General features: G+C 36.4%; 1 protein-coding gene across 2 annotated transcripts in view; it reads right to left on the bottom strand.

Annotated features, from left to right (window-relative positions):
* Positions 1-4,578: 4,578 nt before the first annotated feature.
* UBASH3B (ubiquitin associated and SH3 domain containing B) overlaps positions 4,579-19,375 on the bottom strand; it is a 174,041-nt gene continuing 159,244 nt past the window's right edge. For both annotated transcript variants that reach the window (XM_078146907.1, XM_020984880.2), the window contains exons 12-14: positions 15,429-15,535; positions 13,702-13,811; positions 4,579-5,999 (exon numbers count right to left, since the gene is read on the bottom strand). In XM_078146907.1, the coding sequence (XP_078003033.1) occupies positions 5,862-5,999; positions 13,702-13,811; positions 15,429-15,535 (355 nt within the window). In that variant the 3' untranslated portion in view covers positions 4,579-5,861. The remainder of the gene's footprint in view (positions 6,000-13,701; positions 13,812-15,428; positions 15,536-19,375) is intronic.

Here is a 19,375-nt window from a genome sequence, read left to right as displayed (position 1 = left end):
AATCAGGAAAAGCCAAAACAGAGAAAGAAAATTATGGACCAATTTCTCTAATGAATATTGACACAAAAATTTTAAATAAAATACTGGCAAAGAGATACAGCAATATATCACAAGGATCATAAACTATGACCAGGTGGGACTTATATCGGGAATGCAGGGCTGGTTCATTATTAGGAAAACTATCAGCATAATTGACCATATCAATAACAAAACTAACAGAAATCATATGATTAACTCAATAGATGCAAAAAAAGCCTTTGACAAAATACAGCACCCATTCCTATGAGAAACACTAGAGAACAGGAATAAATGGAGCTTACCTTAAAATGATAAGTAATATTTATCTAAAACCATTAGCAAGCATTATCTGCAATGGGGATAAGCCTTCCCAATACAATTAGGGGTGCAGCAAGGACGCCCATTATCAATTCCATTATTTAATATTGTACTAGGAATGCTAGCTATAGCAATAAGAGAAGAAAAAGAAATTAAGGGAATTGGCATAGGCAATGAAGAAACAAAAACGATTACTCTTTGCAGATGTTATGATGGTATACTCAGAAAATCCTAGAGAATCAATTAAAAAACTACTTGAAATTATTAACAACTTTAGCAAAGTTGCAGAATACAAAATAAATCCACACAAATCATCAGTATTTCTATATATTACCAACAAAGTCCAGCAGCAAAAGATAGAAAGAGAAATTCCATTTAAAATAACTGTAGACAACATAAAATACTTGAGAGTCTACCTAGGACAAACCCAGGAGCTATATGAACACAACTATAAAACATTTTTTACACAAATAAAGTCAAATCTAAACAACTGGAAAAATATTAATTGCTCATTGGTAGACTGAGCCAATATAATAAAAATGATAATTCTACCTAAATTAATCTATTTATTCAGTGCCATACCAAACTATCAAAAATTATTTTATAGAACTAGAAAAAAAATAATAAATCATTTGGAAGAACAAAGGATATCAAGGGAATCAATAAAAAAAAATGCAAAAGAAGGTGATCTAGCCATACCAGATCTCAAACTGTATTATAAAGTGGTAATTATAAAAAACAATCTTGTACTGGCCAAGAAATAGAGTGATAGATCAGTGGAATAGATTAGGTACAAGTTACATTATAGTTAATGACCATAGTAATCTAGTATATGATAAATGCAAAGATCAAAGGTTTTGGAAGAAAAATTCATTATTTCACAAAAACTACTGAGAAAACTGCGAAACGATATGGCAAAAACTAGGTACAGACCAACATTTCACATTGTATACCAAGAAAAGGTCAAAATGGGCACATGATTTACACATAAAGTGATACCATAACCAAGTTAAGAGAGCATGGAATAGTTTATCTGTTAGATTTATGGACAAGGGAAGAATTTAGGACCAAAGAAGATACAGAGAGCATTACAAAATGTAAAATAGATAATTTTGAAAATTAAAAAGTTTTTGCACAAAGAAAACCAATGCAACCAAAATTATAAGGAAAGCAGAAAACTGGGGGGAAATTTTTGTAACAAGTATCTCAGATAAAGGCCTCATTTCTCAAATATATAGAAAACTGAGTCAAATTTATAAGAATACAAATCGTTCCCCAATTGATAAATGGTCAAAGGATATGAACAGGCAATTTTCAGACAAAGAAATCAAAGTTATCTATAGTCAAATGCAAAAATGCTTTAAATCACTATTGATCAGAGAAATGCAAATTAAACCAACTCTGAGATATCACCTCACACCTATCAAAGTAGTTAATATGACAAAGAAAGGAAAACGTTGGCTGCTGGAGAGGATGTGGGAAAACTGGGATATTAATGCACTGTTGGTGGAATTGTGATCTGATCCAACCATTCTGGAAAGCAATTTAGAACCATGCTCAAAGGGCTATAAAGCTGTGCATACCCTTTGATCCAGCAATACCACTGCGAGGTCTATATCTCAAATACATCCAAAAAAAGGGAAAAGGACCTATTTGTACAAAAATATGGCAGCTCTTTTTGTGGTGGCTAAGAATTGGAAATCAAAGGGATGCCCATCAATTGGGGAATGGCTAAACAAGCTGTGATATATGATTGTAATGGAATATTATTGTGCTATAAGCAATGACAAGCAAGATGATTTCAGAAAAACCTGGAATGACTTAAACGAACTGATGCGTGGTGAAAGCAAACACAACCAGGAGAATGTAATACAAAGTAAGAGAAATACTGTTTGATGAAGAACTCTGAATGACTTTGCTATTTTCAGCAATACAATGATGTAAGACAATCCCAAAGGACTAATGATGAAACATACTACCCACTTCCAGAGAAAGAACTATTGACTGAATACAGACTGAAGCATGCTATTTTTCACTTTTTCATTTTTTTTTATTCAAGTCTTCTTGTACAAAATGACTAATATGAACATGTTTTACCTAATCGCACACGTATAACCTATATCTGATTGCTTAGCATTTAGGGGGTGGGGGAGGGAGGGATCGAATTTGGAACTCAAAACTTTAAATAAAAATGTTAAAAAATTTTGAAAAATATATAAAATTATTTTTAAATAACTCTTTTGTCAAAGCAGATCATTAAAATAAAAAATAAAAACTTGCCCAAACCTACCACAACAGTGTGAAAAATACCCCCTTCTTTCTAGTTATCAGATGGCTATTTAAATTAGATCCATTCAGATTCTATGAATCTAAATTAAATGTTAAACACTGCATTCTGAAGTCAATAGTGAGGTGAAGCAATCAGCTCCTAGCTACCAGTAAAACTACAGGGAAGGAAGCCTGGGAAAACAAAGCATCTAGCTTTTGCATTAAAATGTACCAATTACTTGTGTCCACAGTGGAATAGAAGCATTTTCAAAACCAATAAAAACAAAGTCCTATCTGTGAATAATAACCACAGCCTTAGGAAACTGATGCAACACACACATATGTGCAGGATGCTATATTAAATGCTCAACACCAGGATGAAAGCCATTTTACCCAAGTTTATTTTAAAGGTGTACGTATGAGTTATGTGTATGTATGTATGTATGCAATATACATATACATATATATACGTATGTGTATATGTGTGTGTATACATAGTTTGGTGTGCATATTATAGACACAATACATATGTATATATACATGTATGCATATATACATATGTATTGTATATACACACACTGCTATGCATGATGAGAGACTTTTTATCTAATTTGACTTTTCTAATTTGGCTGGTTCTTAATAATGTTCCAGGAAAAATCATCCTGTACCTTGGTTTAAAATATTAATTCAGATTTTAATAGTTGGATATATAATGAGTTAACATTTTTGCTCTCTTTTACTTTGGAGACTCAAAATGATCCCCCAAAGCAAGCTGAGGTTATTTTTACACAGACAAGTAAGAAATGAGAACTATTAGCACCTAGTAAATTTAGGCTATGGAGGTCAGCCCCCTGGAGAATTCTGACATGCCCCTCCCCCAAATAAACCTTTTATTCTTCCTCAATGAGAGTCTTCAATCTACACATTTATTTCAAATTTTCATTGCCCAGGTAGGTATCACCTAAAAACAGTTTTTAATATATGATTAAAATAATGCATTGCACATCCAAACTGATAAGTTTGCTACTGCCTACCTTGACTGTCAAGCTTACATAGACAGAAAAGACAACCTGTGATACCAGTTGTGTCTATCAATTGTGTGTGTGTGTGTGTGTGTGTGTGTGTGTGTGTGTATTGTCCAAGAAACACTATTTTGCAAGAAAAAGTTTCTAGCCTTGTTTTGGAGAGTATAAATTGAAGGATTTTTTTTTTACAATGCCATACAGTTCACATTTATGTTAGTAAAAAAAAATGAATTTATTGACTCAAGAACACCAGTAACAAATAAACAGCCGTGGCATTATATTAGCCATGATGTGATTTTCGTTGAAAATCTTAAGTGGGTCCTTTCCCTCCCCTGTCCCTCAAGATGCTCTGATTTTTAGCACATTTATTAACCAGTTGCATCAGCAACTGGGTAGGCAGTTTCTATGCTGACAGTCTGTATTAGTATTTACAGGAGACTAGAAGTGGATTTTTCACCAAAAATATAAAACTCAGAAATCTTGTCCCCCCAATTTTTTCTACTGCAGGGGAGGCAGGATAGCCTAATGGAAAGGGAACTGGATTTGGAGACAGACAGCCTGTATTCAAATCCAAGCTTGGCTCCCAATTACCTGTGACCATAGGCAAGTCACTTAACCTCTGTCCAGACCTAAATCTATAATCCAGAAATGCTTTATAAAACACCAAAGGAGGCTATTTGTTGATTAAGATGTTATGTAGCATGCCTTTTCCCTTTCTTTTTCAGGTACCAATAAACTCATTAAAATCACAGATCTATTACTATAAGACCTGTGGTCTATGCATCAGGGTTTTGGATCCTATTCCATTTAATGACATAGCTGGATTCATTTTAATGTTACCTACAACCATCTCTTAAATTCTTATATTCTCTGTATGGTACCAGATTCAATTTTGAAAACTTGTATCAGTCAACAATAAGCTATTCATACAATTAAATAGACACTGACATTTGGTTTGATTGTCATTTATTTTTTCTCTTAAATAAAACTCCCTTGAAAGTATGCAGTAATCAGGAAGGAAGGGAAATCTCAGGACATGATTCCCCCATATCTTTTCATACAGCCCTATATATTTTAAATTATAATTTAAAAACACACACACAAATGAGACGGCACAAATATCAGTGCGGCCCTGACTGTCATCATTTTAAGTTAGTTCCCTGACTTTTCATACATCTCTTGTATAATAAATGTATTTATGAATGTTTGAATATGTATTACATACATTGTAAATGTACAAATAATTGACTTACTGGCATGGTTAATAAAGATGTACATATTGCACAAGATGAGCTTCTTGCTGACTTAAATTATGTACCTACTGTACGTTCCTTTGAAAGCTCAACATCCTAAACAAGTTATATTATTCTAGACTAAGCCAAGTAAAACGCAATGATTTGAGAAATTAATTAGGCTACAAAACGAGTAATTCCAAGTCACTTTATATTAAGCCAAAACCTTCTTTTGGCCTATCAAGTCCTAGCTTACTTCTAGGTCCCCTTCTTCCTGAGGATCTGAAAGTGCTTGGAGAACAAGAGTTCCCTTGGCCAGACAATGGTTTGGGGGGGTGGAGCACAGCACAAAATGAGCCAGCCGCCGCTGCTGCTGCTGCTGCAAGACAGTGGCAACATCTGGGCAAGTCCCATATTTCTAAAGTAGAGTACCTAGATGTGTGTTAAGACTGGCCTAATCAGGGGGCCACCAAGGCAGAATCTAGCACACTACGTGAGGACAGTTTTTACAGGTGGTGTGTTCCTCTAACCACCTCAAATGAATGTCTTAGCTTGGCTTTACATATTAGGCAAATAGAAGTAAATAAAAATCCCATTCCAAATGTCACCCCAGCTGGATTTTGTGTCTGTCCTCTGGCTTGCAATCATCCTAAGAATGAGCTTGACTGCTCCCAGGGTGTGGGAGGTCCCTCAGTCCACAGTTCAGAACATACAGGGAAAAAAGTCTGTTGTAACAGGTGCCTTGATTCAGGAAGGAAATTCTCAGCAGCCCACACTGCTGAGCTTTAGTCAGACGAGGGCCAAGAGAGAGTGAATTGTTACCTCAAATCAAGAGCTTTCCTGCATCTATCTACACAGTGTCATGTACAATTTCTAGCATGAAACTGCATGAAAGGAAATATACTGGAATAAATGTTATGTGTTTTCTCTGTTGTTATGAAACACAAAAAAGAGACTTCTCCAAAGGAAAGGGCCTGTTTCCGCTCTGATTTGCTGTTGTCTACTCCTGAAGCAATGTCTCTCTCCAGTTAAAGCCTCCAGTTGGTCCGTGTGTGAGGGGGAGGATGGGTGGATCAGTCAGCTGCCAGACTCCTGTTTCTCCTAATTCTTCACATGAACAAAATCCCAGATATGGAATCTGTAGTTACAATGGAAAAGACATGGGAAAAATAAAATAGAGGTGTAATGCCATGAACTCAAATATTTTTTATTATCAACTTAATGCCCGAAAACAAGTAAATAAAACAAATAAGAGATTAAGAGTAAAATCTTATAGGAAACTCATCCTTTTATAAGGCAGACAGACTCTAATAAATTAACAAACAAGCCAAATATATTTTGATTCTAGGTCCCTTTCTAGGGTTAAAGTTATTCTACCCTGGGCTTTTTTCCTTTAAATATATACACATATGTACACATGTATGTATATGTGTGTGTACACATAGATATATATACACATATAATTATAATTGTAGTTCTATAAAATAAATTTTAAAAGAAAGCTATAGTCAGTATCCACGGTAACCCATCAAACCAAGAGAAATGTAAAATCAATGCTCTGACCTATGCAGCCCCCTCCTACTCCTGCAATGACAATGGCAGAAAGGCAGAAGGGTTCTGGGAATCACTCAGTTTCTAGATTGTGTGTGTGTGTGTGTGTGTGTATGTGTGTGTGTGTATTATATGTATGCTGCTGTTCAGTTGTTTTCAGGTCCACTTTTTCAGGATCCCAGTTTTCTTGGCAAAGATACTAGAGTGATTTTAGCTTTTCCTTCTCCAGCTCATTTTACAAATGAGGAAATGGAGGCAAATGGGGTTAAGTGACTTGTGCAGGGTCACACTGCTATTAAGTATCTGGGGCAGATTTGAACTTAGGTTTTGCTAACTCCAGGCCTGGTGTTCTATCTATTGCACCACCTAGCTGAGATAGCTACCTAGCTAGCTAGAGTGTATACATGTATATATGTATGCGTGTATGTGAGATGTACAGATATAAATAAATATCTGTAAATAAATTATTGGTACTCTAATGTGAGATGTGAGATCCTTATCCAAAGGCATTATAATAGAAGAACTGAATTACACTGACTTTAACTTTATTGATATCAATAAAATCAGAAGATAAGCAGGAGTATCAGCTAGATGGAAAGATGACTCATAGGTTCTTCTTGGAGAGGCAAATAAAGACATTGGCTGAATTGGCTCTATTATCCATCCAAAGGGCAACATGAAATATTTCATGCAACATTTAGTCATCTCATATTGTAGTACTCATAAGTATTTTCAAAAAGTCTATCATGAAAATAATTGCAGCTTATTCACCAATATCAGCTGTAGAGCATGAGGATGACAGATATTTTCCAATCCTACACATATGATCCCATACAACTCTATAAATTAAAGCAACATACACTTTGATACTTGGGAAGAATGGTAAAACTATGTTGGAAAAATTATGGTTTGGGAGTAAGAAACGGGAGAGACCAAAAGCTCAGGGACATAACATGAATCCTTTTTTTTTTTAAAGGAAAAAGAATCAGGAGGTACTAGATATGTCAAGCGGCAAACAATACAAAAAAATGAAGTTGACTGTATTTTAATAGATAACTATTTGTTATTGATATTAGAACCCTTCCTGGACCAACTATTTGTACACTGTCAGACTAGTGATTTCTGGCTAAGATAAAACTGACAAGAAAACTAGAAGAATAAAAATGAGAAAAAGAAATGGTGTATGATTAGAATAACTCCAACTTAACCTCTTAAACAAGCTGTTGACGCTGAAAAACGGGAACTAGATAAAGGAAAGGACATCCAGACCAAATGTAACTATTTCTTAGAGATGTTTAAATGATATAAATTAGCTGACATAAGGAGATGAAAAGAATATGAAAACTGTCTTAGACAGCAAACACTTGCTCTCCTCGCCAAGCTCTAGCATCCAAAGGCAACAGTCTAGAATGTAAACTCATTTGTCAAATCTTATGAAGAAGGATAGTAGAAGATTCTCTGCCATACAGCCTCATCAAACAACAAGAAGGCAATTGAAAACAAGTTTACAGAAAAGTTGACAAGAGACCCAACTAAACAAAACTATACTGAAAAGACATATAATGAAACTGAAAAGACAACAAACAGATGAAATGAAAATGATACATGAAGATGTTTGCAACAAATACTTTTTTATTGTCAAGGACAGTGTGCTACCACATTTGGACTCTTAACATCATACTCCTGGCTGTGCTGTACAAGGAAATGGATGTGGCACTGAAGAAAATAAAGATGGGGTAAGCAAATAGGTTATATCAGGAGTGGGGAACTGCAGCCTTGAGGTCACATGTGGCCCTCTAGGTCCTCAAGTGCAGCCCTTTGATTGAATCCAAATTTCACAGAACAAATCCCCTTAATAAAAGGATTTGTTCTGTAAAACTTGCATTCAGTCAAAGGCTACACCCGAGGACCTAGAAGACTACATGTGGCCTTGAGGCCACAGGTTCCCGACCCCTGGGTTAGACCAAATACATACAAAGGAGGAGGTCTGTCTATAAGTTTTGAGAGCACTGAAGGATAAATTCTCTGGATATCAGAAAAAGTGGAAGATATCAAAGGCTGAAAAAAATATTCCAAACAAAACATAGCCCTAAGCATCATTCCATCCAAAAGGTGGAAAAATAATCTCAGTAGCTATTGATCTATATGCTACTTTCTCATATATGCACGGTTTTACAAGAATCTACATTTCTATCGAAATCATCTCTGATAAAGATATGAGAAAGGAAAAGGATAGTTTTCACAAATGATATTCTGAAACAACCACATCTTTGTAGCAGTTGACAAATATGTGGAAAATAATATATACATATTTTCAAAAGCATTTTATTTGATAGAGAAAAATGAAGCCTTAAAGCTTTCCTCCAAAAAGGTCTTTCTTCCATGCATATGGCAAACTTATACAGGTTTTGTAATAAGGGAAGATTTAGATAATTGAAGATATAGTCATTGTTCATGGTTAACCCACAACAATAAAATAAAAATGGCTAAATTAATTTGCAGATTTAGTGCTATACCAATCACTTACAGAGAGGATACTTTTTAGAACTAGGCAAAAGAACAGGAAACTCATTTGGAAGAACTGATGTCTAGAATCTCAGTGGAAACAGTGAATACAAATGCAATAAAGGGGTCATAGCATTGTCACACCTCAAATTATATTTTTTAAATTATTATTAAAATCAAATTTTAAAAAATTAAAATTATTATTAAATAAAGCCATTGAAAGTATTTGGTATTGGTTTTAAAAAGAACATAGATCAATTAAACTATCTAGATAGGCAAGAAATAGAAATTAGGAATACAGTGTTTGATAAAACCAAGAACATAAAATACTAGGGGAAGGATTCTCTGTTTAATAAGAAATGCTACAAAAACGGAAAAGGAGCAAGGATTCACTTAGATCAACATCTTATATTTATCCCAATAAATTCAAAATGGATGTGACCTGAAAATAAAAGGTTGCATAAAAAAAATTAGAAGCGAATGAAATCAAGTATCTTTCACAACTATGGCTAGAGAGAATGAGAGAGTACTTTTAGCCAAACAAAGGATACACGACAGCATAAAAGATAAAACAGACAACTTTCACTGATGTGAAAATATGTGAACTGAAAAAGCTTTTGTGTAAATAAAATCAATGAAGATACAATGAGAGAAACAGTAGAATGGTAAGAATATTTGCATTAGATATCACTGAAACATGCAGTGAATTGACACAAATTTATAAATTTATAATGTCAAAAGCTATTCCTCAGTAGATAACGATATCAACATCTTTTCAAAAGAATTACAGACTCTAAATGACCACATGAAAAACGTCCCTGATTTAAATCACTACTAATAAGAGAAAAACAAATTAAAACAACTCTAAGTTTTAGCTCTTATCGTATGAACCTACAGATATGAAAAAAAGATGGATACTGGTCAATATTTGGGGGTAAATTATGGAAAGATGGGCATTGTGATGCACTGCTGATGGAGCTGTGAAGTGGTCCAACTCTTCTGGATTTCAATTGTTGGTGCCGCTCGCTCCCTCCTCCAAACTGGACCATACCTGGGATGAGCTAAACCATTTCACCCAAATAGAACTTGTCTTCACCTCAGACATTTTAGATCCTACTACAACTATCCACAATCTTATTAACTTTTAAACAGCCATTAGCAAATTCAGGCAGCTTGGCTAAATAAAGCTCAAGAGTAATTCACATGTAGAGATGTGTTTCACTTTAAGGAAATTCTAGACAAAAATATGAAGATATAATATAATATAATATAATATAATATAATATAATATAATATAATATAATATAAATAATAATATAATAATCCTACAGATTTCCTAATTTCTTCTCACTATATCCCTAAGGGAATACTGCATTACAAAAGGACTCACCACAGGTTCCCCTTAAATAATAAGTGTCTGTACTTCAACTAAGTGGATACCCTGGGTTTACAGCAACCTTGGAAAATTCAGGAGATCTCACAAGATCAGAGAGATTTTGGAGGACCAAAAGGACAAAGGCTGGAATGTGTGCAGGTGTGCGTAAGTTAAGAATCCTCAGGTTTGGGCTTCCTGTGGGTTTTGAAGGGACTGCGTACTCTTTTAGGAACCTTTGTAGGGGAAGAGATAGGGAGAAGAATGAGAAAGAAGAGCCACAACAGGGCTGGGTTTCTTCTTTACCGGGGCAAGAACAAGAGACAGGGTGTGCTGCCTTATTGGCTGTGGGCAGAGGAAAGTGGAGGCAATGAGCTTAGGCACAAATGCAAGAGGCTCACTAGATGGGGATCAGACTGGAGCCATCTGGAGGAGGCAGAGAGTGGCTGAGCCAAGCAGAGATGGATGAGATCATATTGCACTAAACAGATTTAATTGGTGAGAGGTCACTGTGATGCCCAGAGCTGACACTATTCTAAACTGTGATCTGATTAGCACAAAGTACAGAAACACCATTACCTACTCTAAGGCTGCCTTATTATTTTTTAAGCAGCAGCAATATATTGTTAACTCATATTGAGTGTGTAGTAATTTAAAGCCCCCAGATCTTTTTCACAGGAACTGTTAACAGATCGGGCCTTTCCCATACTGTATTTACATAATTGATTATTTTAGCCTAAATACAGGACTTTACATGTATCCCTGTTGAATTCTATCTTGTTGATTTCAGGCTAACATTCCTGACTGTTAAAACCATTTTGAATCCTGATTCTGTCATCTAGCATTGACACGCAGTCCATGCTAGTGCTTGAAGCAGATTAAAATGTAATTGAGGAACATTTAACAAAATAAACAAAAATACAATAGAACATAGATCATTAATATGTGGTTTTCTAAGTCAATATGTTGTCCCCAGGGAACTTTATGCATGATTTAGCGACCCTGTTTCTATTTGGGTTTGATGCCACTGATAAAGCATATTAGCTATTCCCTTTAGCTTGGTGCCATGCTCAGCTAGAAGGAAAATCAGAAAGTTTGGTCTGTAAATACCATTTGGGATGTGAAAGAATGGCAGGGCCAGGGAAGCTTCAAAACCAGGCTCTGCCAAACTATTTTGGCAACAGAGGCCTTTGGGATTCAAAATAAATTAACAGAACTCATGCATGCTTGAGTGGGATTAAAAGGGGATTCAGGAACAAAATTGAGGAAATCAATTTTATTTTAATACTGAAGTATTGCCATTGAAATGGAGCAGTTGGGGTGGAGCTCCTTCCAGCTGACCACATGATTGATACACACATGAGTTTTCCCATTGGTAAAATGAGAATAATAGCACTTACCTCTCAGGGATGTTGTGAGGATAAAATATTTGTAAAGTGCTTTGCGAACTTTAAAGTGCTACGTAACTTTGTTGTTGTTTAGTCATTTTTCAGTTGTGTCTGATTCTTCATGACCCCATTTAAGGTTTTCTTGGCAAAGACACTGGAGCAATCTGCCATTTCCTTCTGCAGCTCATTTTACAGATGAGGAAATGGAGGCAAACAGGGTTAAGTGACTTGCCCAAGGTCACATAGCTAGTAAGTATCTGAGGTCAGATTTGAATGCAGGTCTTCTTGACTCCAGGCCTGGCTCTCTATCCATTGTACCACCTAGCTGTCTCTCACACACCTACCAGCTATTATTATTATTTATTATAATAGTATTACAATTATAATATTATAATTATTATTATCTATGATATAATATCATTTATTATAATAATTTATCATAATATATTTATTATTAGAGATAACTCTCTAAGACTATCTATCACAGAAAAGTGGCTGATTTGCATCAGTGGAGGGAGCTTTCGTACCAAGAATTCCTTATATCAATGAATCGCAGATCTGGGCCAAAAAAAAGAGGATTCATAGAGATACCTTTTTCTTTTCTTCTAACAATATTATTATATATAAGATATAATAATATAATAACATTATTATAATAGAAATATTATTTATTATAATATTGCTATTTATTATAATAATTATTAACAATTATTAACAATGTCAATCAGTTCTATAAGTTATAATATTATATATAAGTTACATAATTAGTCAATTACAGAATTAACAATAGTATTATTTTTATTACAAATAATATATAATCTATCGGGGAAAATACATCCACCAATGGCACTCCTTTACAGAATCTCTATTCTTATCACATGAAATAGCACAGTTCTGCAGAACAGTTTAAAAAATGCTACTCTAAATTAATTTTTTGATATAGGCAACTTAATCCTAATGGAATTACCTGTCATGGTGAGTGCATGACTCTGTGACTGTGTAGTGTTTATCATCTTTAAAAATGGGTTATTTTTCTAATTTTGTGATGATGCTTCCAAAGGGAGGTTTTTGTCAAGCATCATAAACTTTTAAAGGATAGAAGAAACTATAAGAAATTATGTTCCAGATTATTCCACATTCCCTACTTCCTTCTACCTGTCAAAAATCCTCCTACCACTTACATTGTGGATTGAAATATGGTTTTGGTTTGCTTTTTTTGGCTAGGCAATGAGGTTAAGTGACTTGCTCAGTGAAATACGTTTTTAAGTAGATGTGTCCAGTGTGAGAATTTGTTTTGCTTGAATATACATGCTTGTTTTGTTTTGTTTTTTTCTTTCTCAATGGGGAAGGGAGAAAGTGGGAGGGTGAGAAGTCAGATTTTCATTAATTTTTTTTTAAAAGACAGCCTTCTTGCCCATTTTTCAAGGCCTAATACAAGGGGTACACCTCAGTGAAGTCTTCTCTGATTACCCTTGCCAGAAGTGAGCTTTCCCTCCTCTAAACTGTTAGAGTACTTACCCTCTACCATTTCACAGGAGACATTTTCTGCTTTATGTTTTAGTTATGTAGCCTTATGTGACTTTTTATTCTTTCTATTAGAGTGTAAGTTTCAAGAGGGTAGGGGCAGTGTTGTTTACATCTTTGTAGTCCTGACACCACCTAGCACAATGTCTTATACAGAGCAGGCCCTCAATAAAATATGCCGAAGGAAAGACTGACTCCCTCTAAGCTCCTGAATGAATGAACTGCCACACATGAAGATCTTGTATTTTGTTTTGTTTTGCTTTCTTTGCTAAGCAATGGGGTTAAGTGACTTGCCCAGGGTTACACAGCTAATAAGTATCAAGTGTCTGAGACTAGATTTGAACTCAGGTCCTCCTGACTCCAGGGCTGGTGCTCTCTCCACTGAGGCACCTAGCTGCCCCCAAGACCTTGCATTTTTAACAGTCAGCCACTAAAACGTAATGAAACCATTAGGTACTACATACCACTTAAACTAAAGTTTAAGCAGTAGTGTGAATTACCTTTCGGACCATCTGCACAAAGTCCTTGGAGTTCTGGGGTGAAAGTCCTTGAAGTTGGCACGTACATGCCTCAAGGGAAGATGCATGGGCCACTATCAAAATGTTATTTCCTGGGAATAGAAAAAGGGAACATGTGAAAATGGATCTGGGAGATTCCACATAGGTGATATGCAGAATGGCAGCCTACTCTTGTGGCCTCTCATATTTCTCTCTATTATATTTTCTGTTCCACCAAACTCTGCCACTCACTGTTCTATAAACACTTCCCTTTCTTTTAGGCAGTCAGACATATTAGATTAAAAAACTGGCCTGCTAATCAGGAAGACCTGGGTTCAAGTTCTACCTCCAACCCATAATGGTAGCTGTGTGACCCTGGGCAAGTTACTTAATCTCTCAGTGGCCCAGATAACTCTCTAAGACTATCTATCACAGAAAAGTGGCTGATTTGCATCAGCGGAGGGAGCTTTCGTACCAAGAATTCCTTACATCAATGAATCACAGGTCCGGGCCAAAAAAAGAGGATGAATAGAGATACCTTTTTCTTTTCTTCTATTAAAGATAATGCTTACATTCCCAAATCTGCATGGTGATTGTGAAGAAAGTACTTTGCAAATTTTAAGTCCTTTGAAAATTTGCTGTTATCATTATGGTAGAATGATGTAGAAAGAGCATCTCTCTGCTTCTTAGCTGCCCCATTTATGAAAATATTCCCTGTACCTGCCTTTTTTTTAGGGATGTTATATGGTTAAACAAGGAAAAATAAGTATACAGGGAAAGATCAGGGGCAGAGGGTCAGTAAGAGGATGGGGCCTCGGAAGTTTCTGGCTAATAGGACATTATTATGCATGCATTAAGGCCAAGTAGTGGTAAGATGAGTGATATGAAAGTGATACCTGGGAACATTTTACAATTATTTGGCCATGCTAACTATTCAAAAATTCAAACAATAATTTGAAAATAGGATAGTTGGCTTTACAATAGCAATAGAAGGGTTATAATTCTGTATACAGGGGATATATTACAGAAGGAAAAAAATAAAAGAATCAAAACTTCAGGCAGCAATCAAATGACTATGTAATCAAGCATGGCTTTAACAGACTGAAACAATAAATGCCCTGAATAGAACAACACCATCTAGCATGCCATGTGATCAGCTAACAGGCAAAGCTGGCATGCTATAGTCTGCTACTTCTAAAAATGAGTGCCTTCAAACAATATCCAGCATAGTGCTGTCTAATACTATATTCCACGTTATCTAGGGTAACATTATAATATCCAGTACAGTTCCATCTAATATTGTATTCCATGTTACATAGGGTGATATGTTATAATATCTGGCATGATGCCATCTAATATTGTATTCCACGTTACATTGGGTAATGTTACAATATCCAGCATGGTGCCATCTAATATTGTATTCATGTTACATAGAGAATTGTTACAATATCAAGCATGCTGCCCTCTAATACTATATTCCACGTTATCTAGGGTAATATTATATATAGCAAGGCTCCAATGTGCCTCAATGCAGTCCCCTGTCAGCCCGAGTACTCAGAAGATATTACAAATTTAACATGAAGGTCTAAGCAAAAGGTTAGGGAAATATTTCTCTTCCCTGTTAACCATTTGGCTGCTAAGACAATCTTAAAAGAAATAAGAGAAGCAAGTTAATCATGCTAGAGAATAACTGTTGGATTCAAGATGGAGTAAAAGATAACACTGCTTACCTTTGCTTTTACATTCACTGATGATTTCTTTTGTGACTTGGAAGCTTCTACTGATGTATGTGTCATAGGATTCAGAAATCACTAATTTGCTGACTGGTATATGAGGTCTATAGACAAAATAATGACCAAAAGGAATTAAGACATTTTGATAGCTGGAGAGAGAACAAGTAATAGCGACAAAGATGAATATGGGGTAGGATAGACACTTGGCATAATGAATAGGGAACAGCCTCTGACCCATGGAGACCTGTGTTTATGTCTATTCCACACTAGCTGTGTGACTGAGAGAGGAAGCCATTTCACCTCGATACCCCAGGCAACCTTCTAAGAGTGTAGGTTGCAGAGAAAAGGTGATCTGCATTGGTAGGGAGATTTTCCTTATCAGGAATTCCCCATATAGACATCCAGTCCAAAACACAGAACACAGAGTAAATAAGCCCCATCTTCTTACTGGCCCTCTGCCCCTGATCTTTTCGTGCATACTTATTTCCCCTCGTTTAACCATACAACATCCCTAAGGAAAAGGCAGGTACAGGGAATACTTTTATAAATGGGGCAGCTGAGAAACATAAAGATGCCCTTTCTACATCATTCCACCATAACGATAACAGCAAATTTTCAAAGTGCTTTAAGTTTGCAAAGTAGTTTCTTCACAATCACCATACAAACTTGGGAGTATAAGTATTATTTTTATTTTACAAATAAGGAAATTGAAATTCAGAGAGGCAATCCTTTGAAGAACTGAAGTGTAACAAATCAACTTCTACTCTGTCTACCCAGTGCGTGATAATTTATTTACCAGTTGACTTTGCCATTGTTTAACCCAGGGCTGGGGAACCTGTGGCCTCAAGGACACACACAGCCCTCTAGGTCCTCAGGTATGGCCCTTTGACTGAATCCAAACTTCACAGAACAAATCTCCTTAATAAGAGGATTTGTTCTGTAAAACTTGGATTCAGTCAAAAGGCCGCACCCAAGGATCTAGAAGGCCACATCTGGCCTCAAGGCTGTAGGTTCCCCACCACTGGTAACTATAGCTATAATGATTTCTTATGATCAAAGGGCTGGGGGAAGGAAAAGCTGAGATGACATCTCTTGATCTAATGAGGTTCCTAGGTATCTCTTGAATCTGTCAGGCATCTAACCCACCTTGCACCAAACACTCTTTAGAAACAAGTTTAAGAAATATTTAGGACTGTGTATACTTCTTCCTTTAGTAGGCCTCTGAGTAAAATGAAAAGGACATTGGACAGATCCATCAGGAGAACTTGTTTCATAAAATCCTATAATGTTAAAGCTGGAAGACATGTTAGTCAAAACTTCAAGTTCAATCACCTAATTTTACAGATAAGGAAATTAAGTGACTTGCCCAAGGATACATAACTTGTTCATATCAAAGCCAGGTCTCCTGACTCCTTGATGCCCATTCCATTCCATCATGGTTCTAGGCCTCACTTGGACAAGTCTATAAGCATCATGGTATGGCGGAATTCAATTCCACAAGCATCTACCAAGTGCTTACCATGTTCCAGGTACTCAGACAGGGTACTGAGGATCAAGAAATGAAAATGAGACAGGCTATGCATGCCCCCAAAGAGCTTATGTTTAACAGGGACAATACAACACACACACAGAAGTAAATATTAGATATTAACTAAATAAATACAAAATTATTTTGGGAGGGAGGGGAGCTAATAACTGATGATATAAAGAAAGGGATGGAAGCAGGTGGTTTGCAAGGTCCTTTTTTTTCCTTGCTCTCTTTGTCTTTTATCTGCAAAATACACACATCTAGGGGGCAGGGGAGCGAGGATGAAAAGATAATTTCTAAGAGTAACTTCTAACTCGAAAATTCTATAATGCTGCATTTTGTGAGTGTTTATAAAGACTTTACTAATTTTGTCCATTCTTAACCACAGTTAAGAGAAACTGGACCTAAAGTCAGTAAACAGCAAAACGGCCCAAAGAACTACAGAACTGTTGCTGTGGGTCACCATTTGTGTTTGATGGTCAGCCTTACTTCTTCTAGGCCTCGAGGCTCATGAGACTACTAATTTATACAGCTGCATTAACAATACTTTTCCTTCCATGACTGGAGGTAAAAAGGACAACTGATGCCTCTCAAGGGATCAGAAACACTTCTTTAGTGATCCTCCGATCCCACTCAATCTATTACTGGGTCTATCACACATCATCTATAAAATGGAATGTAAGCTCCTTCAGGGCCGAGATGATTTCAATTTGTTTTTGTGGCCCCAGTGCCTGGTACAGTTGTTGTTTAGTCATTTTTCAGTCACGTCCAACTCTTTTTGACTCCTTTTGGAGTTTTCTTGGCAAAGATACTAGAGTGGTTTGCCATTACCTTCTCCAAGAAGGAAAAATCCCCATTTTACAGAAGAAGTACTGAGGCAAATAGTTAAGTGACTTGGCCAGCGTCAGTAAGCTAGTAAGTATCTGAGGCTGAATTTGAATTCAGATCATCCTGAGTCCAGGCCCAGTGCTCTATTTATTGCACCACTTATCTGCCCCTACCCATTAGATCTGTCCAAAAGTAGGATGGCTTGCAGAGAGTTATTGGATTCCCCTCCTTGGAGGCTTCAAGCAAAGGCTAGATGATATAGTGGGAATTCTCTTTCTGTATAGGTTGGATAAGATGACCATTGAAGTTGCCCTTCCAACCTTCAAATTCTGAGAATTTGTGATTCTTCTCTGTGCCTTGTGGCTCAAACTGTGACAAAGACCATAGCTGAGCACAAGTCTAGACTCTATTAAAAGATGGGAACCTGTTTTAATGTAATAGATTAGTGCAAGTGAACAGGAGAATAAGGACTAGGACTGAGCTCTCCTGACTCTTAGTCATCTGACCTTGGCCATACTTCTGCTATTCCTCGGGCCCCACTTCACACCTCCCTCAATGCTTTTCAATCTAAAGTTATTTCAGCAGAAGTATAACTTGAAGATCAGCAGCCTTTCAGATGTGCATAAACAAAAAGGGTCGATAGGTTCAAAGGTCAAACAAAAGGCTACACAAATATACACCTGTAGATGGGAATTGGGAGTGGGCATTGTGCACGTCCTGCCATCAACATTTCCTGGATTCATCCCTCTTCTGTGCATATGGGTGAACAACAACAAAAAATGGTGTAGATGGAATGATCCATACACATTTTTCAAGTCAGAATGAGAAGAATTTTAGGAAATACTTCAGGGGAAAACCAGAGACCTGTATTCAACCAAGGCCAGCTGGGAGTGGAGCTGTGGGGGGAAGATGCCTTGCCCAGGCTGGCAATCTGATTCTCCATCAGAACATACAATTTCTGTTGGCTCAACATTACCTTTGACTGTAAAACTATGGGCTGAGGCAGAAATGCCATGGAGGGGGAGAGAACAGAACATGAAGTACAACTATGGGGGGCAAGAGAGACATTTTAAAATCTTAAATCTTTTTCTTTTACTACAAACAGATTCTTCAACACAAGGGGAAGTAATAGGGAGATTATTCCTCTAAGAGGGTCAGCCATGTTTCTACTTACAGACTAGATAAACTAGTCTGGGAATCCAGACACTCTTTGCCTACCTGAGCCAGAATGCCTTTGAGGTTTTTCAATCAGATTTGTGCTTCTAGCTTTAGAAAAAGAAGGGGCAGGATATCACAGGGGAGAAAGAGCTGGTTAAAGTGATCACTTGTCCTAAATATAGTCCTCAGACATAAGACATCCTCCATCATAATTACTAGGAATGTCTATTTCTATAAAAAGGCATTTTACAAGTTCCTGACTATACTTAGTGGTTAACCTTCAGCAAATTAATTGAAACTAGATTAACTTAATTTCCTCTCTTTTTGATAGTTACTAGACTGATACATCAGGAGAATACTATGGTGTATACACACACACGTACGTGTGTGTGTGTGTGTGTGTGTGTGTGTGTGTGTGTGTGTATGGTAT

This window comes from Phascolarctos cinereus, unplaced genomic scaffold, assembly GCF_003287225.1.
Source record: "Phascolarctos cinereus isolate Bilbo 61053 unplaced genomic scaffold, phaCin_HiC Scaffold_726;HRSCAF=1367, whole genome shotgun sequence".
In the NCBI taxonomy this organism is placed as follows: domain Eukaryota; kingdom Metazoa; phylum Chordata; class Mammalia; order Diprotodontia; family Phascolarctidae; genus Phascolarctos; species Phascolarctos cinereus.
The sequence above is the reverse complement of the archived record's forward strand: the minus strand, read 5'-3'. Positions and strand labels throughout refer to the sequence as shown.